The 23966-nt window shown below is 34.4% G+C and overlaps 1 protein-coding gene and 1 pseudogene across 1 annotated transcript; both read right to left on the bottom strand.

Moving 5' to 3' along the window:
- Positions 1-1598: 1598 nt before the first annotated feature.
- LOC120120791 (probable 6-phosphogluconolactonase 4, chloroplastic) lies at positions 1599-2271 on the bottom strand. Its single transcript, XM_039140319.1, has one exon. It carries the CDS (start codon positions 2184-2186, stop codon positions 1701-1703), a length of 486 nt encoding a protein of 161 aa, XP_038996250.1. The 5' UTR covers positions 2187-2271; the 3' UTR covers positions 1599-1700.
- A 416-nt stretch (positions 2272-2687) lies between these two features.
- Positions 2688-23377, bottom strand: LOC120120903 (annotated as a pseudogene).
- Positions 23378-23966: the final 589 nt, after the last annotated feature.

Here is a 23966-nt window from a genome sequence, read left to right as displayed (position 1 = left end):
GTCTTTCCAATAAGAACGGCCAATCTACGAAGTCGTATGCTTTCTTGAAATATACTTCAAAAACCTAAAGCTTTCGAGCCACTCTTTCGAACCATATCGATGACTTCAATTTCGATGAGAGAGCAATCAAGGATTTGTTTCCCAGGAACAAAAGCAAACAGTGTATCACCTACCACTTCACCCAAACAAATAGACAGCCTCCTCGCAAGCACTCTCGCTAAAATTTTATATATACTGCCAACAAGACTTATGGACTTGAAATCCTCGGGACACCAGGAGACGCCACCTTTGGAATAAAAAAAAATGAAGGAATAATTGAATGATAAATCAGTCACCCAGTTCTCAGTTTTAATCGAATTAATTGATTGAATTGAACTAATTCAATTAATTTAGTCGATCATAAAATTAGTTCGTTTGGAGAACAATTAATCTTTTTTCAATATTCAATTAACAATTAATTCCGTTGGAAATTGTTAATTAATCGAATTAACTCAAAATATTAAATATGTTATATATATATATATATTAAATACATATTTTAAACTCAAAATCATTAAAAACTAAGATTCAATTATTTTTTCTCACACTAGTCAGTAAATTATTTTTTAAAAAAAGTTTGGTTCGGTTAATGGTTAAAGAAAAAACCATTTAATTCAATTAATGAAAATTCGATTTGAACGGGGTCGAATTAACTGTTTAAACACTCCTACAAATAACAGTTGCAATGAAAAATTCATATATTTCAAAAAGTCCAAATCAGGTTATTTTATTAATAAAGGTTTAATATAAAAAGTGATCAAACTTTTATCAATCTAGTGTTTAACGTTGTAAACGTTATCATTTTAAGTGTCTCGGTCGTAATGGTCGTTAAAAAATTTCGTTAAGTGATACGTGTCATACTTATATAATTTTGATTTTTTTTTAAAAAAATTAAAATTATAAAAAAGTTAATTTCTTTAAAATTGAAAAAAAATCCTAAAATCTTAGGGTCTATTTGGTTTTAGAAAATATATTTATTTTCATTTTCATATAAAATAGAAAACATTAGAGAAAACGTGTTTAATTGTACAATTAAAAAATAATTTCTAGAAAATAAAAACAAAAATAAGTGAAAATATAAAAACATACAAGAGATGTTTTCAGTATTTTTATTAAAATTATTTTGAAAATTCAAAAAGTAAGAATATATTATATCTAGAGTTTTAACTTAACTTACACATGTTTAAATTATTCTAACAATAATTTTTTTATTTAATAGTATTCGAAACTCTCAAACTTTTGTAAAAAAAATCAATATGGTTCCAATGTATTCCTTAAATTAATTTTTTAATAATTTAATTTTGTAATATTTTATATTTAATTAATTAAATATCTTAATAAATGTTATATTTTATATTTTTAATTTAAATAAAGTTTTTCTTTTTTTAAAAAAGAAAAAATCCTCAAATTTTTTAAAATAATCAATTAAGTAAACCTACCACATCATCGTTCATCGAGTATTGTCATAATAATTTTGTGAATTGTTACATTAATATCATAGATTTTCATGTAATTTTTTTTTCTAATTTTTTAAAAATTAACGAAGCATGCATCTTTCGGCAGTCGATAACTAAAGCGGAGACAACTCCAGTAGCACAACCACTGCTCAGACTACAAAGGTAGGAATTTATAAGCAACTCGGATAAACTATAACATACAACTTACAGATTGGAAGCAGCATCCTTGTCCAAGAACCAAACCAACTCCCCTTCTGGTGAAACCATCTGAACAGGCAGCGGATCGGAATTTTGACTGTTTCTTAATGCGGCATGCACTGAACCAGCTTTACCAGCACCGTACACCACGAGTGCAATGTTAGCAGATGAGTTGATAACAGGGAAATTGAATGTGATTCCCTCTGGGGGTGGTTTTGGTGAGTCCTTAATGAAGGTAACCCACTTTTCGTTCTCCTTGACCAGATGGTGGCCTGGAAAGAGAGAAGCCACATGTCCATCTGGTCCCATTCCCAGAAGCATGAGATCGAACTTTGGAAACCCAGTCGCGGCCGAGACACTAATCACGTTGCTCTTAACCAAGTGCGTGAGACAAGTCTCGTAGTCATCAGCTGCACCATCAGCAGGCAGTGCATCATTGATGGCATAGACTTTACCCCGGAGAATCGGTACCTGAAGGAGAGAAAATAACATGTTTAACTTGTTTTGCCTTGGAAAAACTGGAATACTAACATCATCCTAGAACCAGCAATGGTAGATCGCTTGGCTAATTATTAGATTTTCATCATACACCACAAAAAATGGAAAACTACAAGAAAAACATTACAATTTAACAATGTCATATTAACAATTCAAAGGAATAACACCTTTTCTTTTGTTTTTTTTGGATGATTTAGTGAATTAAACAGGAAAACCTGCCACAAAGAAAAAAACATTACAACAGTCAGGGATGGACCAAGAGGGATGTTGGAGTATGGTCGCATCAACTAAAAATTTTAAATTTCTAATATAACTTTTAAATTTCGCACCTCTTGAAATTTTGTAATTTCGTACCTTCTAAATTTCTAATATAAGTTCCTTATGTTCTCAACCGTTGCTTCCGCTCTTGCAACAGGGATAAGCACAGCAACAAAAGCTAACTCAAAATCTCCCTACTCATCCCCTAATTGACGACTAAAACCCTTTTCATACACACCAAATTAGCAAATCAATCCAGTCATAAATAACCAAAAAATTTGATTATATGCACAGTCTGAATTATAATAGTAAACTAGAAATGTCATATTATTTGATAATACCTTAGAAAGAAATCCATCAAAAGCTAGCTTATAGTTACTGTCATCGTGATCCTTAGGAACAACCCTTTCATCCACTCAGAAAACATGCCAGGTTGACCAATCCACCGCATCAACATATGGGAGTTCCACCAGTTTACTGAAACTTCAAAAATTTCATGACAGCAATTCTCAGAAGATCATACCCAGAATAAAGAAAACCAAGATTTTGTAACATGAAGATACTCATTTTTTTTCATTTAAATATTATTTATATTATTATTATTATTATTATTATTATTATATATTATTATATATATTATTATATATATTATTATTATTATTAAAAAATTACAAGCCCAAATCCCAGACCCAACCAGAATCGGCCCAGACCCAAAAGGAAACCCTAAATCAATTTAAGGTTTCAGCTAGGGTTTCTAAACCCTAGCACTACTGCTGCCGCCGCCTCCAGAAGTCCTCAGCCACCGCCGTTGGTTCCAGAAGGCCACACGTCCGTTGCCTACGCTCCACCAATGCCACGAAGCCGCCCCGAAGAAGCCTCCAGAAGCTCTGCTGCCACAACCCCGACCGTCCACGTCGCCTCTATGGTGAGTCACCAGCATAGCTTTGGTGACTCACCGAACTTTTCATCCTTTAGACCGGTCCGACGAGAGCCACACTGAGGCTATAAAGCCTCAGTTCCCCTGCAAGCAAAAAAAACCCAGCAAAAAGCAGAGAACAAAAAAAAAACAGAAAGCAACAACACAACAAAAAAAAAAGGGAAAGAAGAGAAGCTTACCGAGGAAGCCACGACCGCCGGACCTCACCAAAACCTTCGAAAATCGAAGGTACTTTATTAGATTTGCTCCAATCGGGAGCTATTTAGAAGAAAAGATAACCGGAACCGTCATTAGGACGGTCCGATCTACATTGTGGTGTAAAAATAGATTTTTCCGGCCACCGGATGCGGTGGCCGGCGGTGAGAACTACGGCGGCAGACGGCTGCCGCCCGGTGACCGGCTTCCCTCCGGTGAGGGAAGCTAGAGAGCCGAGAGAGCTTCTTCTTCTCTCGTTTGTGAGAGAGAAGAAGAAATGAGAAGAATGAGCTGCTGGCCCTTCGGGCCAGCTATGAAGGGGCTTAAATAGCCCTCCCCAAACGACGCCGTTTTGGGGAGGGATCTGTTTGTAATTTTTTAAAGGTTAAATCCCGTCCGCAGTCATCCTAACTTGTAATCTTTACATTTTAGTCACTAAATCAATTTATAATCCTTTTAATTCAGTTCTTTAATTTTAATTTTATTTATTTTAGTCCTTTGTATTAAAATAATATATTTAGGGTAAATAATAGATTTAGTCCTTTAATTTTAATAATTAATATTTTAATCTGAATAGTATGTTTTAATTTATTTTAATCTGATATTCGAATTTTATATAATTTTAATTTAGTCACTAAATTAATAAATAAGAAAATAGCATGTTTAATCCCTATAATTTTGATTAATTATGAATTAGGTATTTAATTTTAATTTTATTATAATTTAGTCACTAATTTTAAAAATTTTCATTTATTTTACTGCTTTTAAATATATAGTTCTAATTGTATTTTTATTGTTTTAATTTTACTTGTTTATATATTTAAATATTATTTTTATTATTATTATATAGTCATATAAATATATATAATAAATAATAATTTATATTTGTTTTACATAAATTATTTTTTAATATTTATTTATTTATTTTTCAATATCGAAGAAAAGGCAGTCTTAATACAACTGGATGTCCTATTCTGGTATTTTAAAATTAAATATTATAAAAAATTATAATTTTATTATATTAATATTTATTAATATCGAAGAAAAGAGCTGTCTTAAGGCACCTAGAAGTCCTTTTCTGATATTTCTAAATAAATAAATATTTTATTTATAAATATATATAAATTATTTTTTTCTTTTTTCTCATAATTATAATTTTGAAATAATAGGATTATAAATTAAATATATTTTGAATTTTTAAATTTCTAATAATAGAGACAATTTTAATTAAAAAGTACCAATTTTGGGCGTTGTAGGGGTGCTAATTATTCCCTAAACGTAACCGACCACGAATCCCTTTTTATTATTAAAAGAAAGAATTTTTGGTTATAAACGCAGATCAGTTCATCTTTTAACTGATGTTTTCTTAAAAACTCTGTTAAAAGATAATTCTTAGGTATTCGACCTACCTGACTCAAAAGGCCGATGGCGACTCCCAAATTATTTTCAAAACCATTTATTCACATCAATTTTCCCGTCAAGTAAATATTTCGTGCCCGGACGAAAACCAGTTACGACAGCTTGGCGACTCCGCTGGGGAAGCTGGTCAAACTTTTAAAATCAATTATAAATTGTCTCTATTAATTATAAATTAAAAATTCATATATTTTATTTATAATTCTTTCTTTTCAAATTTTTTTATATACTTATTATTTTCATAATATTTATATATTTTCTTATTAATATTTCATTTTATTTACAAGTATTTTATTTCATTATTTATTTTTCTGTCAGAGGTTTGAACATTTCTCCTCACACACAACACTTGCATTACATAACATAAAGCTCTATAACTGAGTTTGTCCCTTTTAAGTGGGAGTGAAAGCGGCGTCTTCGTGAGAATTTATTCTCTGTGTCAGACCTAACAAGTAACTTTTGGGGTTCATATGCTCTATGTCTTCGTGAGAATTTATTCTCCGTGTCAGGCATAGAGAAATGTATCCCCTCGAATTGAACTCGGTCCACTTTAGTCTGTGATGGACTAGGATTGAGGGTTAGCAACCCAAGGGGGCACTAACAAGGACAATTCGGATACCTTTATTCTTAGATCTGAAACCTTGCATATAATAAACCCTAGAAACTCTTCCGATCTGAAGCCATGCTGAAATTTTGTCCAAAATAGGTGTACACACAGGAGAAATGAATTTTAACTTTCCTTTTAATTTATTTATTTATTTTCTTACTGATTAATTACATGTAAATTTAAATAATTATGAAAAAGCATGTTTAAATAAAGATATTTAGGTAGATATTATTATTAAATTTCTTTATTATGTAAACTAATTCATTTCTTTTTGTGTGTTCTTTATTTTTTCTGTTTGCATAGCATCATACAGGATAAAAGGCATTGATCCTCGTGTTAATTGTCTCATTGGAAAGCCTTCATCCATGGATAAAAAGTGTTCAAATCAAATAATTCTAAACTCAGAAGTAAGACAGTGGGCTGAGGACTTACAAAGACAATGAGGAGACAGTCTGCAAGATGATTATGTATCGGACTTGGTCAGTTATGCTCCAGTTTCGCTAAAAAGAAATGACATGCAAGATTTGCGAAGCATTTGGGAAAGTTGGGACTCAAACAAAAAGTTACAGTTTTATCAGACTTATGGAGACATCCCATATTTGCTCTATGTCGAAGCTGATGATGACTTACTTCGAGCCCTAATTCAATTCTGGAATCCAGGGTACAATTGCTTCACTCTCAATAAGGAGGACTTGGTCCCTACTATTGAAGAGTACACAACTTTGCTACATATAGAAGGGGCTTTGGAGAATCGAATTTATTCAAAGTCAATTAAAACTCAACCCTTTCGAGTTAAATTAGCAAAGATTGCCGGGGTACGAGAAGAATGGGTGGCATCCCATACAAAACAAAAAGGCGAAAGCGAAGGCATTGCTTGGACCAACATTAAAGAACTTATTCAGAGTCATCCAGACACTAAAGTACGATTCGATCTATTTGCTCTGAGTATGTATGGTATGGTCATCTTCCCAAAAGTATTGGGATATATTGAAGCTGCAGTAGTAGATTTGTTTGAGCAGCTACCAAAAAAGATTAATCCAGCTTCTACAATTCTAGCAGAGACTTTCAGATCGTTAAATGCTTGTAGAAAGCTAGGAGGTGGACGATTCTCAGGGTGTACCCAATTGTTATATGTTTGGATCCGTAGCCATTTCTGGAGGACAGAAAAGGTTTCATACCGACGCTTTAATACGGATTACTCACCATTAAAAGAATTTCTGGAGCAAGAATGGCCGAAATAAATTAAGAAAGATATGTGGATTAATGCCTTTCGAAATCTGCAAAGCAATGACATTGTTTGGCGAGCCCCATAGCAAATCCAAAGGGAATTCTTTTACAAATGTGGTGATTACAACTGGATAATGCTGCTCGGATTGTGGGGAGGAATTGGATATGCACCACTTCTGGTCATAAGACAGTATGAAGGTCGTCAATTTGTACCTGTCACCGCTGGATTACATTCATCTGAGTTCGCATTCCATAGCAAAAATTATAAAAGAAATATCATGGAAGCTGTTACAGCATGAAAAACAACTTTTTGTATCCGAGCTAAAGCAGCAAAAGAAATGCTAACTCCTGATTATGAGGAATGGAGATCTATCAGGAAAAATGAAAATATTCCTCTACCAGATCAAAATGAGGATATCTCTATGGAAGATCGCATTAAGGTGGTTCCATCAGAGATTGAAATCCTGAGAGCTGAGTTTGAAGCAGAAAGAGAAGGCTGGTCGAAAGAATTAGAGCAAATGAAACGAGATAAAGCTATGTTGGGTGTTGACATTGACTTTCATTCATCACAATGTGCAATGTTGAGAGAAAACAAAGAAAAAGTTGATGGTGAATTTAGAGCATTAAAGAAAAATTACCAGGAGTTATATAAATCCCGGAAAGCATCAGGACCAAGCCAATCAACAGTACAGATGACTAGAGAATTGAATATCGAGAAAAGTCGAGTTGAAGATCTGAAAGGAAAGAATAGCCGTCTACTCAAAAGCCTTGAGAAAGAAAAGCAAAAAATGGAAGATTTTGAGGTTGACAGAAGAGAGCGAATTATAAAACACAAAGCTGAACACTGCGAGATCATAAATGAAATGCAAAGAGAAAGGAATCGAGCCAAAGATTTAGAAGAGATGAAGAATGACATCTTTAATAAATTTGAAGGTGAGAAAAATATCATGTTCAAGGGATTTGAATCTGAAATGAACCAGCTGATTGCCGAACTTGAAGTCAGAGGCCAAAAGATTGAAGAGTTCAATATTGAAAAAGAAAAATGGGAGCTGGAAAGAAAGAATTTCAACACCAAACTTGAGGTAGAGCAAGAAGTGGCTAGCAATTGGATGCAAAGATGCAGAAACAAGAATGTTCAAATCCAGAAGCTTAATCAAAGAATGCAAGAAGCACGAACAAAACTTGAAGAAGATCTGGATCAGTCTAGAAACAAAAATGCAGAGTTTAATACTTACATTTTGCAACTTGAAGAGTCATTATTTCAAGAAAAGGTTCGTCTATGACCTATTTATCTCAAAGAAAGTAATGAGGAAAGTGCTTCACTACGAAGACGAATTAGAGATCTTGAAAAAATTCTGCACAATTGTCAAGTCAGAATCACTGAGTTAGAGCAAACTCTTGAAGGAACTAATGAACAATGGCAAAAGTCAACTGATTTCTATGTAGAAAGAAGTGAAGAAAGAAGTAATATGGTATTCGAGGCCATGGTACAAATGAGCGAAGATGCTAGATATGTTGGGGAACTAGCTGTTGAAGCTAAAATAATTGAGCATCACGTTGATCCAGTTTCTAAGTTCGGAAAGAAGGTGTCATGGCTAATGAAAGAAATTATAGAGCTTAATAGGAAAGCTACGCCTTATCTGTAGTTATGAACTATTATAAAGAAACTTTTGTATGCCGATGAAAGTTGTTCTATGACAGTTAACTTTTTGGGATCAATACCTTTTTGCATACATGCATTTTGCATACATTCATTATTCATTATTCATTTCATGATTTTCTTTATGTATAATTTTTATTATTAAGATAAAAAATTAATTAAAATTTGGAAAAAATAATATCAAAATATTTTTCAATCGCAGTTATTCTGGCCAAAAGAGAAATACAACATCACTACGGTACTAGAAAAGCTACTAAGAGAATTATGGAGGATAAAATACAACGTATTGAGGAACATCATAATAAAGAACAAGCAGAAATGAGAATGAAGTTGGAGAAAATTGAAGCCAGTATTGCAAATTCACAAGACAGCATGATGCAGAAAATAGAAGACATGTTTAAAAGGCAGGCTATCATTGGAAAAATGCATGAAAATCCTGTATCTTTCGACCAAGAACCTATGTATCCTTTAGGTTTTCCACCAGAACCAATTTATCACTCTGGTACTACACCTATACAAATCAATGCTCGCACATCAGCATTTCAAGAAGCCAAACCACATGAAAATCGACAAGTGGATCCTGCATCTTCAAGCAAAAATCCACTTATATCAGATGTGAAAATAGGGGATTTTAATACTGAGCATTTAATCCTAGATTTAAATGAGCTGAATGAAAAAGAAAAAGTAAATGAAGAATTGACCAGAAAGATCAAGAGCTTAGAAGAACGAATGAAATCCGTGGAAATAACTGAATCATTCTATGGGTTTGACGCTAGTGAGTTGAGTTTGGTTCCAGACCTAATCCTCCCCATCAAGTTCAAAGCTCCTGAATTTGATAGATATGACGGTACCACATGCCCTTCATCTCACATTACTATGTTTTGTCACAGAATGGCAGGATATGTGAAAGACGAGAAATTGTTAATTCACTGCTTTCAAGATAGTTTGACAGGACCAGCTTTAAAATGGTATACTCAATTGACCAAAGCCAACATTAGATCCTGGAAAGATCTGGCTAAAGCATTCTTAGAGTAGTACCACCACGTAACAGACATGGTCCCTGATAGATGGACTCTCCAAAATTTGGAGAAAAAGAATAACGAAACGTTCAGACAGTATGCTCAGAGATGGCGTGACACGGCAGCACAGGTTCAACCACCTTTGTCAGAAAAAGAGGCCACAATAATATTTGTCCATACATTGAAAGCTCCTTATTTAAATCATCTAATGGGGAATGCAACCAGAAATTTTGCAGATTTGGTCATTTCTGGAGAACTCATTGAAAATGTCTTGAAAAGTGGCAAAATTGAATCAAATGAGGGGTCTAGTTCCAAAAGACCTATGTACCAGAAAAAAGAGAATGAAATCAACAATGCAAATTCTTATAACAAGGATTCATCGAAAAGTGTTACCATAACCCAACCAAGGGTTAAGAAAGAGGAAACAAACACTAATCGAGCAGAGTCCAGAGGATCTCGAAAGGAAAATGAAAGGTTGTCTTTTACACCTTTACCAATACCATATGCTGAGATCTATGATTTGCTGTTAAAAGCAGATGTCATACGGCCCTATCCTTTGGTTCCCATGCAACCACCATTCCCTCCATGGTATGATGTAAAGGCACACTGTGTTTACCATGAAGGAATTACGAGTCATTCTATTGAAAACTGTTTGGCATTCAAAAGGGTAGTTCAAAATTTGATCAACACTGGAAAGTTGGAATTCAATTCACCATCTACATCCAATCATCCATTGCCAAATCATGGAGATAAAAACGTGAATGCAATTCAGGAAGAGAACAGAAAGAAAGCAAAAACTGACATTTCTAAAATTAAATCTCCTTTTGTTTGGGTATTCCAACAACTCTCTTTAGCCGGTATAATTCCACAACAATTCAGGACAAAGCATAATGAAGGCAAGAATTGTTGTGAATATCATCAAGAGAATGGGCATGAAATTTAACTATGTCCTGAGTTTAGGGATTTGGTACAAAAATTGATGAATAACAGAGAGATAGAATTCTTTGAAGAAAAACCAGGGAAAAAAGAAGAAGATGTTTGCTCATCAGAGGATTCTAAACCTAGTCAAAGAACAAATGATCCTGTGATCATTAATGTGAAATCATCTACGGTAATTCCTGCACCAATAAAGCCGAAAGTAGTTATCACCACTCCTCTACCATTTCCATATAAAGATACTCGCAGAGTATCTTGGAATTATACTACCAATGTTTCAATGGTAGGAGGATCTGTTTCTCTAGAAAAAACGGAAGAGAAAATACAGAGTCTGGGTTCGACGTCTGAAGCAGTAAGTGAAGTCGGATTCTTTACAATAAGTGGGAGATGTTACTCTCCCGAAACATCCAATGCTTCAGAACAAGTGAAAGCAAAAGGAAAAACCATGGTAATACCCCAAAAAGTATTTGATGATGAATCCCCTCTAGTATTCAATGAGCCTGTAACAGAAAAACAAGCTCAAGAATTTTTGAAATTCTTGAAACATAGTGAGTATAGTGTGGTTGAACAACTACATAAACAACAAGCGAGAATTTATATTCTTGATTTATTGATGAATTCAGAGGCACATAGAAATGCTTTGATGAGAATGCTTAATCAAACATTTATCCCTGAAGATATATCCCTCAATAAACTTGATAGAATTGTGGGACATATAGCCGTTGACAATTACATAACGTTCACGGATGATGAAATACCTGAAGGCGGAATGGGGTCAGTAAAAGCTTTGAATATCACTACACATTATCATGGTCATGTTTTGCCAGGAGTATTGATTGACAATGGATCTGCTCTCAACTTGATGCCTCTAGTCACACTTCAAAGAATGCCTGTGGATAAATCACACATGAAGAGTTATCAGAATGTAGTACGAGCCTTTGATGGTACTCAAAAAGAGGTGCTTGGGAAAATGGAAATACCGTTGTTAATCGGACCAGTCGTGTACAATATTGACTTTGTGGTGATGGACATCCACCCTACATATAATTGTTTATTAGGGAGGCCATGGATTCATTCAGCAGGAGCCGTTCATTCTTCATTACATCAGAAATTGAAATTTGTTGTTGATGGACAACTAATATGCGTCGGAGCTGAAGAAGAAATCATTGCATCTGTAACAAGTGATGTTCCATATATTGAAACCAACGATGATGCTCTTGAATGCTCTTTCCGAGCTCTTGAATTTGTCAATGCAACCTTTATTATAGAAGGAAGCAAAATTTCATATCCTAGATTATCTGATTGTACCAAGATGACGGTACGACAAACTTTAGGCATCGGAGCTAAAGCTGGGAAATGTTTAAGAAAGAATCTTCAAGGGATTTCAGTTCCTGTAAGTATAAAGATGAAGAAAGATCGTTTTGGGCTTGGATTTAAGCCCAATTTTCAGCAAAAGAACAAAGAGATGAAAAGAAGGTGTGAAGACAGAAAGGCAAAATTGAAAGGGGAAGAAATCCTTTGGAAACACATGTCTTTCCCACAATTGAAGACCACATTCAGATCAGGGGAACAATTAATGTAGAACAACAGCTTGTTGAGGCCTTTAAAGAAGAAAAGTTGACGAAAGATCAAAGCATAGTTGAAGAAGCTATGAATGGATTATTTATCAACATGATCATGAATGACAACAAGACTGGCAAATACTTGGATAGGATTCGCCCATGTTTTCCTGGAGAAACACTCAACAATTGGACCACTGAAGACCTTCCTATAGTTTTTAATATTAACGCAGAGTAATATTCAGAACTAATCTTTATGTTTAGCTCAAAAGTATGAAAACTTTTTGTTATCTTGTAAAGGAAATTAGGTTAAATATAAGAAATTTTCTTTGAAATTTTCAGATGGCAATCATTCTTTACATTTTCTTACATTTTTACATTGATTTATTTCATAAATTTACTATATTCTTTCGTAAATATGTCCGACTTAAATTTGCAGGTGTCACAACTTTAATAGCATGTTTATTCCTAAATTTAATCAAGAGATAAATTTAGAGCAGCCCATATGTCTGGAAGAAATCAATGGGTGTGAGGATGAACTAGAATGTGATGTTCCTACTGAATTATTAAGATTGGTAGAAAAAGAAGACAAACAAATTCTACTCCACAAAGAAGAGATTGAGACTGTGAATCTGGGAACATATGAAGAAATGAAAGAGGTGAAAATTGGTACTACTCTAACAATCCAGATAAAACAAGAATTGATAAATCTTCTTCAAGAGTTCAAAGATATCTTCGCCTGGTCTTATCAAGATATGCCTGGTTTGAGTACAGATATAGTGATGCACAAGCTTCCAATCAATCCAGAATATAAACCGGTCCAACAAAAGCTCAGGCGAATTAAGCCAGAAATGTTGTTACAGATCAAAGAGGAAGTAATGAAACAGATTAATGCAGGTTTCCTACAGGCAGCCAAATACCCAGAATGGGTAGCCAACATTGTTCCCGTACCGAAGAAAAATGGAAAAGTTCGAATGTGTGTGGATTACAGAGATCTCAACAAAGCTAGTCCGAAAGATAGCTTTCCATTACCTCACATAGACACCTTGGTGGACAATACTGCAGGACACGCATGGTTTTCATTCATGGATAGCTTTTCAGGATATAATCAGATAAAAATGAATCCTGAAGACATGGAAAAAACAACATTTGTAACCATGTGGGGCACATTCTGCTATAAAGTGATGCCATTTGGATTGAAAAATGCAGGGGCAACGTATCAAAGAGCCATGGTAACTTTGTTTCATGACATGATGCACAAAGAGATTGAAGTATATGTAGATGACATGATTGCTAAATCCCGAACGGAAGAAGAACATATTCAAAATTTGAGAAAGCTTTTCCAGAGATTGAGGAAGTATCAATTAAAGCTCAACCCCGCTAAATGCACTTTTGGGGTAACTTCCGGGAAACTTTTGGGATTTGTGGTTAGCAAAAAAGGAATCGAGATTGATCCAGATAAAGTAAAAGCAATTCAAGATCTTCCACCACCCAATACAAAAAAAGAAGTTTGAGGCTTTTTGGGAAGATTAAATTATATATCTCGGTTCATTTCTCAATTAACTGACAAATGTGATCCAGTGTTCAAATTACTTCGAAAGAACAATCTTGAAGTCTGGAATAATGAATGTCAAGAAACTTTGGATATTATTAAGAAATATTTATCCAATGCCCCCATTTTAGTATTACCAATGCCTGATAGACCGTTAATTCTCTACTTGACAGTCTTCGAAAATTCGATGGGATGTGTACTAGGCAGCATGATGAATCTGGAAGAAAAGAAAAAGCTATTTATTATCTGAGCAAGAAATTTACTGATTGTGAAATTCGATATCCACCAATACAAAAATTATGTTGTGCCTTGGTGTGGGCTACTCGAAGACTCAGACAATATATGTTATATCATACTACTTGGTTGATATCCAAACTTGATCCTTTGAAATTCTTAATGGAATCACCAGCTTTGACATGCAGAATGGCTAGATGGCAAATGTTATTATCTGAGTTTGATATTGTATATGTCAACCAAAAAGCGATAAAAGGAAGTGTCATAGCTGATTTTCTGGCCAGTCGTGTATCAAATGATTATCAGCATTTTGGAAGCTTTACTTTGACGGAGCATCCAATGCCTTGGGATGAGGAATCGGGGCAGTGTTAATTTCTCCATAAAATATTTATTATCCCTTTACAAGTAGACTGGATTTCTTTTGCACCAATAACATGGCGGAATACGAAGCTTGTGTCATGAGATTGAAAGCAGCTATAGAAAGAAAAATCAAATGTCTCAAAATATATGGAGATTCATCGTTAGTGGTGTATCAATTACGAGGAGAATGGGAAACAAAAGATCCCAAATTGTTGGAATACCGAAATTTTACCCTCAAATTAGTGAAAGAATTTGAGAAAGTCACCTTCAATTATCTCCCTCGAGAAGAAAATCAAATGGCAGATGCTTTGGCTACATTAGCTGCTATGTTTCAGGCAACTAAGAAAGTTGATATGATGCCAATCAAAATGCAAGTATATGAAATTCCTGCACACTGTTATAGTGTGGAAGAAGAGGTAGATGGTAAACCATGGTATTATGATATCCTGCAATATATCAAAAATCAAAGTTATCCACAAAATGCATCTGAAATTGATAAAAGAACCTTGAGAAGAATGGCTGCTGGATATTTTATTGATGGCGAGATTATGTATAGAAGAAGCAATGATCAAATGCTATTGAGATGTTTAAATACCAGCGAAGCCAGAAGCATCATTGAAGAAGTACACAGTGGAATATGTGGAACACATGCAAATGGTCTTTCCATGGCCAGAAAAATAATGAGATATGGATACTATTGGGCTACCATGCACACAGATTGCATTGATTATGCAAGGAAATGTCATAAATACCAGATATATGCAGACAAGATTCATGTACCCCCATCTCCTTTACATGTAATGACAGCGCCCTGGCCGTTTTCTATGTGGGGAATAGATGTCATTGGTGCAATCACACCAAAAGCATCGAATGGACATTGTTTCATCCTTGTGGCAATTGATTATTTTACCAAATGGGTTGAAGCTGCTTCATATGCCAATATTAAGAGGTCCACAGTCTGCAAATTCATAAAGAAAGAGATAGTTTGCCGGTATGGCCTACCAGAAAGGATCATTACAGATAATGCTCTGAACCTAAACAACAAAATGATGACCGAACTTTGTGCACAGTTTAAGATCAAACATGCAAACTCAGTGGCATATCGTCCAAAGATGAATGGGGCAGTTGAAGCAGCAAATAAGAACATCAAAAGAATTATTACAAAGACCACTGAAACTTACAAAGATTGGCACGAGAAGTTACCCTTTGCTTTATATGCATACTGAACTACTGTTCGAACATCTACAGGGGCAACACCTTTTTCTTTAGTCTACGGGATGGAAGCAGTCTTACCAATTGAAGTTGAGATTCCATCGCTTCGAATTTTGAGAGAAACAAAATTGGATGAATCCGAATGGACCCAAGCTAGATTTGATCAATTGAACCTTATTGAGGAGAAAAGATTGAAAGCTATTTGCCATGGACAGATGTATCAAAAACGGATGATGAAGTCTCATGATAAGAAAGTTCATCCAAGAGAATTCCAAGAGGGTGATCTAGTACTAAAAAAGATCTTGCCTATACATAAAGATTTCCGTGGGAAATGGATGCCTAATTGGGAAGGGCCATACGTTGTGAAAAAGGCCTTTTCCGGAGGAGCATTGATCTTGGCAGAAATGGATGGAAAATTTTTGAGAAATCCAATAAACTCGGATTCTGTCAAGAAATATTATGATTGAAAAAAAGAAAAAAAAAAGAAGAAAAAAAAAGAAAAAGAAAAAGGAAAAAAGGGGGGTCAAGGTGAAAACCCGCAAAAGGGCATCTTGTAACCAAAGGAAGGATTTGAGTTGAAAACCTGAAAGGGCGACTCAAATGCATGTTGATATTAGGCATCTGGCAATTGAATCCTCTTAAGATTTTGACAGTTTGGGAGAAACTTCACATCTACAAGCATTTTGACAACGTTTGAGATCTTCCAGACAAAAGCTTACATCATTACTCTAAATTATGTCAATTTGATTAATTTAGAAATACTTATGCTAATAATTTGTTGAGTCATTTGAATTTTTATCATTCTTATGCTTGTCATAACTTTGAATACAATTCTATCTATTTCAAGTTCAATTTATTTGAGATTCAATTTATTTTCGAAAATTCAATTTATTCTTTTATGGATTAACATAATTTTGAAATAAGTTAAAGATTTCTGAATATCACTTTATGTTAATACTTTTAAAGGCATGGAATACAAAGTAAGCAAATCGTCACCATCATAAAGCCATGAACAAGTTATTATTTGCACTTTGGTTATAAAGGGTAGCATTGGTTACAGTATTCCAAAAGTTGAAGATGACAAGTTTTACTGTTAACTAAACTGTTCCATGATTAAAAAAGAATGGGGTATATTGGAGAAGTAGAAGAGACAGTTTTTTGTAGCAATCATTGCAAGTAAATGCACCAACAAAAATCTTTAAGCCCATGAATGATGTTTATTTCTTCCAGTAAGGTTGTTACAATGGATGCCACCGACAATAAGGTTGAGTCCATTAAAACTACTCATCAATTGCTCCAACCGATCATCATTCAGTTCTTGCACATTTGTTTTCAAAAGTATGCCAAGACAGTAAAAGGCAACCTCTGCATCATTGATCCCAGAGAAAAGAGACAGGACATTGATACCACCATGGAACATGTTTCTATACAGATCCTTGTATATGGTTTTTAGGGAAACCTATAAGTATTTCCACCTTATCAGATTCAAGAAGAACAAGTGTCGTAGACCCAATAGCATCTTCTGGAAGTGTTCTTTGAGTTATCTGATCTGGTTTGGTATGAACCCTAAAAACCAATAATTGAATTTAGAAGATGAATGTGCTCATAGTATCTTCTGGAAGTGTTCTTTGAGTTATCTGATCTGGTTTGGTATGAATCCTAAAAACCAATCATTGAATTTGGAAGATGAATGTGCTCATAGCATCTTCTGGAAGTGTTCTTTGAGTTATCTGATCTGGTTTGGTATGAACCCTAAAAACCAATCATTGAATTTGGAAGATGAATGTGCTCATAGCATCTTCTGGAAGTGTTCTTTGAGTTATCTGATCTGGTTTGGTATGAACCCTAAAAACCAATCATTGAATTTGGAAGATGAATGTGCTCATAGCATCTTCTGGAAGTGTTCTTTGAGTTATCTGATCTGGTTTGGTATGAACCCTAAAAACCAATCATTGAATTTGGAAGATGAATGTGCTCATAGCATCTTCTGGAAGTGTTCTTTGAGTTATCTGATCTGGTTTGGTATGAACCCTAAAAACCAATCATTGAATTTAGAAGATAAATGTGCTCATAGCATCTTCTGGAAGTGTTCTTTGAGTTATCTGATATGGTTTGGTATGAACCCTAAAAACCAATCATTGAATTTGGAAGATGAATGTGCTCATAGCATCTTCTGGAAGTGTTCTTTGAGTTATCTGATCTGGTTTAGTATGAACCCCAAAAAACCAATCATTGAATTTGGAAGATGAATGTGCTCATAGCATCTTCTGGAAGTGTTCTTTGAGTTATCTGATCTGGTTCGGTAGGAACCACAGAACCAATCATTGGAATTAAAAGATGGACTGCATGATCGTTTTCATTAAGAAGCTTCTTTTCAAGCTTCTTCTACCAAGTTTTGCCTTTACTTGTAATTGGGATCATTGCATAATGGCTGCCTACCTTTTACCGGAAGAAGTGCGTCAGCAGCCTTAGCCATTTGAGCAGTACATATAAAATCTGTCAACTCTGCAATTGATGAATCAGGATTATATCTTCATGGCTATTGAAGCCTCAGCCTCTGAGAATCCCATTTCTTTTCAAGTATAACAGTTTACTCCCCTCATCAGAATCAGAATTCATGATTTTCTTGGTATTAAAAGAACTATCGATATCTGCGAAATCATCTTGAAAGATCACTTCATAATCAGATGAGTTGTTATCAGAATCAACATGTTGCATGAATGCAAGCTTTTCAAGAGCCTATACTATTGAGTTTTATTCTCAAGAGATTTTGTGACATTATAGCTACATCTACATTTGTCAAAGATGATAGATTCTCTGATTTGAAGAAGAAAGATTTATTGGGTTTCTACAACTGAAGAAATACTCAGTTCACCAATCTGAAATCAAATAACTTAACATTCATGCATCATATTTAGGCATTTGCAAAAATAGGTGCATTTTCATTCATTTTATCCATGTTGAATTTTGACAAGAATTTCAAAGATTTTTAGCAAAGATTCAAATCCATCAATTGATGGATCAGCATTACCAGTTCGAGTTCATAATAAGAAGAACTCATCTGAAGAAGGAAGAAGAAGTTCATAATGAGAAGAATTTGTTCAACCTTTTGTTTAAATTCATTATTTGATGGATTAACATTGCCAGAAAGAGTTCATAATAAGAAGAACTCATCTAATGAGAAGAATTTGTTCAACTTTTTGCTTGAATTCATCATTTGATGGATCAGTTTTTCCAGAGAAAGTTCATAATGAGAAGAACTCATCTGAAGAAGGAAGAAAAAGTTCATAATGAGAAGAATTTGTTTAACCTTTTGTTTGAATTCATCATTTGATGGATTAAAATTTCCATGGTAGAGTTCATAATGAGAAGAACTCATCATCTGAAGAAGGAAGAAGAAATTCATAATGAGAAGAATTTGTTCAACCTTTTGCTCAAATCCATCACTTGATGGATCAGCTTTTCCAGTTCGAGTTCATAATGAGAAGAACTCATCATCTGAAGAAAAAGTTCACAATGAGAAGAGCTTATTCAACCTTTTGCATAATTCTATCACAGAAGCAGATAGATTAGCATCAACCTTTCCAGAGAAAGTTCATAATGAGAAGAACTCATCTGAAGGAGAAAGAAGAAGTTCATAATGAGAAGAGTTTATTCAATCTTTTGAATGACTCTATCACAAAAGGAAATAGGTCAACATCATCCCCAGTGGAAATGTTCATAATGAGAAGAACTAATCCCAAAGAAGAATTAGATCAACATCTCCATCATAATCAAGTAAAGTCAAATAAAAAAAACTTATTATCTTTTCGTCTTTGCTATATTCTTATTAACACAAGAATAAACAAAGAGGGGCAGCTGAAGATACTCATTTTTTTTCATTTAAATATTATTTATATTATTATTATTATTATTATTATATATATTATTATATATATTATTATTATTATTAAAAAATTACAAGCCCAAATCCCAGGCCCAACCAGAATCGGCCCAGACCTAAAAGGAAACCCTAAACCAATTTAGGGTTTCAGCTAGGGTTTCTAAACCCTAGCACTACTGCTGTCGCCGTCTCCAAAAGTCCTCAGCCACCGCCGTTGGTTCCAGAAGGCCACACGTCCGTTGCCTACGCTCCACCAATGCCACGAAGCCGCCCCGAAGAAGCCTCTAGAAGCTCTGCTGCCACAATCCCGATCGTCCACGTCGCCTCTATGGTGAGTCACCAGCATAGCTTTGGTGACTCACCGAACTTTTCATCCTTCAGACCGGTCCGACGAGAGCCACACTGAGGCTATAAAGCCTCAGTTCCCCTGCAAGCAAAAAAAACCCAGCAAAAAGCAGAGAACAAAAAAAAACAGAAAGCAACAACACAACAAAAAAAAAAGAAAAGAAGAGAAGCTTACCGAAGAAGCCACGACCGCCGGACCTCACCAAAACCTTCGAAAATCGAAGGTACTTTCTTAGATTTGCTCCAATCGGGAGCTATTTAGAAGAAAATATCACCGGAACCGTCATTAGGACGGTCCGATCTACATTGTGGTGTAAAAATAGATTTTTTCGGCCACCGGATGCGGTGGCCGGCAGTGAGAACTACGGCGGTAGACGGCTGCCGCCCGGTGACCGGCTTCCCTCCGGTGAGGGAAGCTAGAGAGCCGAGAGAGCTTCTTCTTCTCTCGTTTGTAAGAGAGAAGAAGAAATGAGAAGAATGAGCTGCTGGCCCTTCGGGCCAGCTATGAAGGGGGCTTAAATAGCCCTCCCCAAACGACGCCGTTTTGGGGAGGGATCTGTTTGTAATTTTTTAAAGGTTAAATCCCGTCCGCAGTCATCCTAACTTGTAATCTTTACATTTTAGTCACTAAATCAATTTATAATCCTTTTAATTCGGTTCTTTTATTTTAATTTTATTTATTTTCGTCATTTGTATTAAAATAATATATTTAGGGTAAATAACAGATTTAGTCCTTTAATTTTAATAATTAATATTTTAATCTGAATAGTATGTTTTAATTTATTTTAATCTGATATTCGAATTTTATATAATTTTAATTTAGTCACTAAATTAATAAATAAGAAAATAGCATGTTTAATCCCTATAATTTTGATTAATTATGAATTAGGTATTTAATTTTAATTTTATTATAATTTAGTCACTAATTTTAAAAATTTTCATTTATTTTACTGCTTTTAAATATATAGTTCTAATTGTATTTTTATTGTTTTAATTTTACTTGTTTATATATTTAAATATTATTTTTATTATTATTATATAGTCATATAAATATATATAATAAATAATAATTTATATTTTTTTTACATAAATTATTTTTTAATATTTATTTATTTATTTTTCAATATCGAAGAAAAGGGCAGTCTTAATACAACTGGATGTCCTATTCTGGTATTTTAAAATTAAATATTATAAAAAATTATAATTTTATTATATTAATATTTATTAATATCGAAGAAAAGAGCTGTCTTAAGGCACCTAGAAGTCCTTTTCTGATATTTCTAAATAAATAAATATTTTATTTATAAATATATATAAATTATTTTTTTCTTTTTTCTTATAATTATAATTTTGAAATAATAGGATTATAAATTAAATATATATTTTGAATTTTTAAATTTCTATTAATAGAGACAATTTATAATTAAAAGGTACCAATTTTGGGCGTTGTAGGGGTGCTAATCCTTCCCTAAACGTAACCGACCACAAATCCCTTTTTATTATTAAAAGAAAGAATTTTTTGTTATAAACGCAGATCAGTTCATCTTTTAACTGATGTTTTCTTAAAAACTCTGTTAAAAGATAATTCTTAGGTATTCGACCTACCTGACTCAAAAGGTCGATGGCGACTCCCAAATTATTTTTAAAACCATTTATTCACATCAATTTTCCCGTCAAGTAAATATTTCGTGCCCGGACGAAAACCAGTTACGACATAACATTTAGTAATGGGGCCAATCAATTTGAGAAAAATGAAGGGTATCTTAAGACCTGAGAGACTTAATGAGAGAGCCGCCAGACAAAACCACAGTGAAGCTGCCTTTCTCCTTGGAGAACTTATCAGCTAGATCGTCGGTGTATTTAGAAAGCGACACCGAGAGATCCTCCTCGGAATCCACCTTTGCTTTCCCTTTCTCCACCATCGACGCCTTGGTTCTCCAACAAAATCTCCGGAATCAGAAAAGCATCGGGAGGTGCGATAATGTTGAAGGCTGGAAAGGAATACGAGGTGATTTTGGTAGTGGCGGCGATGATGGGAGATTGGGAAATTGAGTGGAGAAATAAAGAAAGATGTCATCCGTAATGAGCGCTTTAAACTTAAAATTGACTGTTCGACAAGAGTGAGGGTGGACCTGACTGATTAATGGCTTTGGTTTTGTCTTGTCGGAGGTCGTTTCGGGGGAAAACTTGGTTTAGTGAGGTGGCGGTACTGACGATGTGGGAAGGGTTTAAACTAGGGAAAACTGCATGTTTAATATATTAACTATTATTTTTATTCCGTTTTGGTAATCTCATATTTAATGTTATTCTTTTTATTTCATTTTGATCATTCATTGTTAATAAATATTTCACTAAGTCTGACTCAATGATAGGTGATCAAATTGAAACTAAAACATAATTTTAGATATAATTTTGAAAAAAATAATTGAGTGATTAAAATAAAAATACTCGAATAATCGGATGGTTAAATACAAAATTTACCCTAAAATTAATAAAAATAATAATAATCTTAAGACTAAAGTTATAAAATTTTAGAACAAACTAATTAAAAATGATAAATTAGTAATGAAAAAACACAATTCACTAAAAAAATATAACCCAAGGGCCTTCTATAGAAAATGAGGTTTTAGAGTAAAGTGATTTTCAAGCGAACGCCACTTTGGTTGCAATGGAACACTGACGTGTTGGAGAGATGGCGGTCACAAATTATAAGGTCCGCTGTTGCCACTGGCATTGAGGGCAAGCCTTTGCCACTCTCGACCCGTCTCGGCAAAACCTTTGCCCTACCTACCCTTGGGTTGGAATTGGATTGATCTTCAAAGTATTCTACTTTTCTTTAAAGATAACGATACTATACGGGGGAGGGAAGTTGACTTTCAAATTTCCAAAAATATTGTCGACAAATAGGCTTTAACTCTTTGCTGCAAGTACCCACCTATAAAATTCCCTAACCAAGCCAATACAAACCCCCAATAAACCATCTTTCTCCATTCCCTTGTTTCTTTCTTGTTCATATGCGAGTTATGCTGCTATCCTCAAATTATCATGAGCAGCGTTCTCAGGTCTTTAACGGAGTACTTTTCTCTGACCCTTTTTAAGCTCGCCATTTCTGCAGTACCTCATCCATGGTATTAAATTGCGGCCGCAATCGTAACGGTTTTGAAGGTCACCGTGACGCAATATAAACACTATACAACCGTCCGCGACAGCCGCAACACGTTAAAAAATCACGCCCGCAACACGTTACATAACGTCCCGCAACCGCGACACCGCAACTGCGACACCGCAACAACGACAGATGTTACAACCGCTATTTTATACTATGACCTCATAACGCTATTTTATACTATGACCTCATCCTTGGCCTTTCGTTAATTGAAGAGACTTTGATACCATCGTCTGTCTTTTTAGCAACAACTTCAAAAAGTGTCTTCTTTCTTTTTTTTCTCTTTCCATTGTTGAAGATAAAAGAAATATGGGGAGCGGAGACAAACACCGTGTGAAATTTCACCTACACAGCTTTCATAGTCATTGAAAAGGAGGAGCTGAAGATTATTACAAAAGGGTGTGTGGCGATCATGGTGGGTCAAGGGGAAGAGTAACAGAGGTTCGTGATCCCAGTCATTTATATCAATCACCCGCTCTTCATGCAGCTCTTGAAGCTGGCCGAGGAAGAGTTTGGATTTGATCAGTAAGGCCCCATCGTGATCCCTTGCCACGTGGAGGAGTTTCGAAATGTTCAAGGCATGATCGATAAAGATCATCATCACTACCACCATCACCATATCAGGTGTTTTAGGGTTTGAAGAAAAGTAGTCGTGTATATTTGTTTTACGTTTTCATAGTTTTTGTTCTTCTTTGGGTTGTCTTCTACCTCTTTCTAGCTAGCATTGCAGGGATGGATCCTGCAAAATGACGAATTACAGTAGTCTTTCCACTTTGTCTTTCTCTGATTAATGTTACCGGTTTTCCCTATTGGAGCGTTTATGTTTTGCCCCCAGAAATTTCGAACCTTAAGCCCTCACCAAGTTGGGATTTTTCTACCGCTTCATACGTGCAAATGTTATCGGGGTTAACAGTGCATTGTATTTTGACTCTTCTATTAAAAATTAATTTGATTTTTGCATTTCTTTTTTTAATTATCATTTTATTTAAAAAAAGCATCAGTTTTATCCTTAGATGTCCACTTAACAAATATAAAGAATTAAAATATTATTTTAACAATAATCAGTTTTATCCTGTTGTGCGACTTTAACATTTAATATCAATTAGCTATTTTATTTGAAAACAGTGTATTAGGTACCGTTATCCAAGCATGAATATAGATACTCAAATTATATGTATCTTACTCAATTAACGTATTGATATTGCTTT

This window comes from Hibiscus syriacus, unplaced genomic scaffold (assembly GCF_006381635.1).
Source record: "Hibiscus syriacus cultivar Baekdansim isolate YM2019G1 unplaced genomic scaffold, ASM638163v2 tig00110348_pilon, whole genome shotgun sequence".
NCBI lineage: Eukaryota > Viridiplantae > Streptophyta > Magnoliopsida > Malvales > Malvaceae > Hibiscus > Hibiscus syriacus.
Note: the sequence above shows the minus strand (reverse complement) of the source record. Positions and strands in the feature narration are given on the sequence as shown.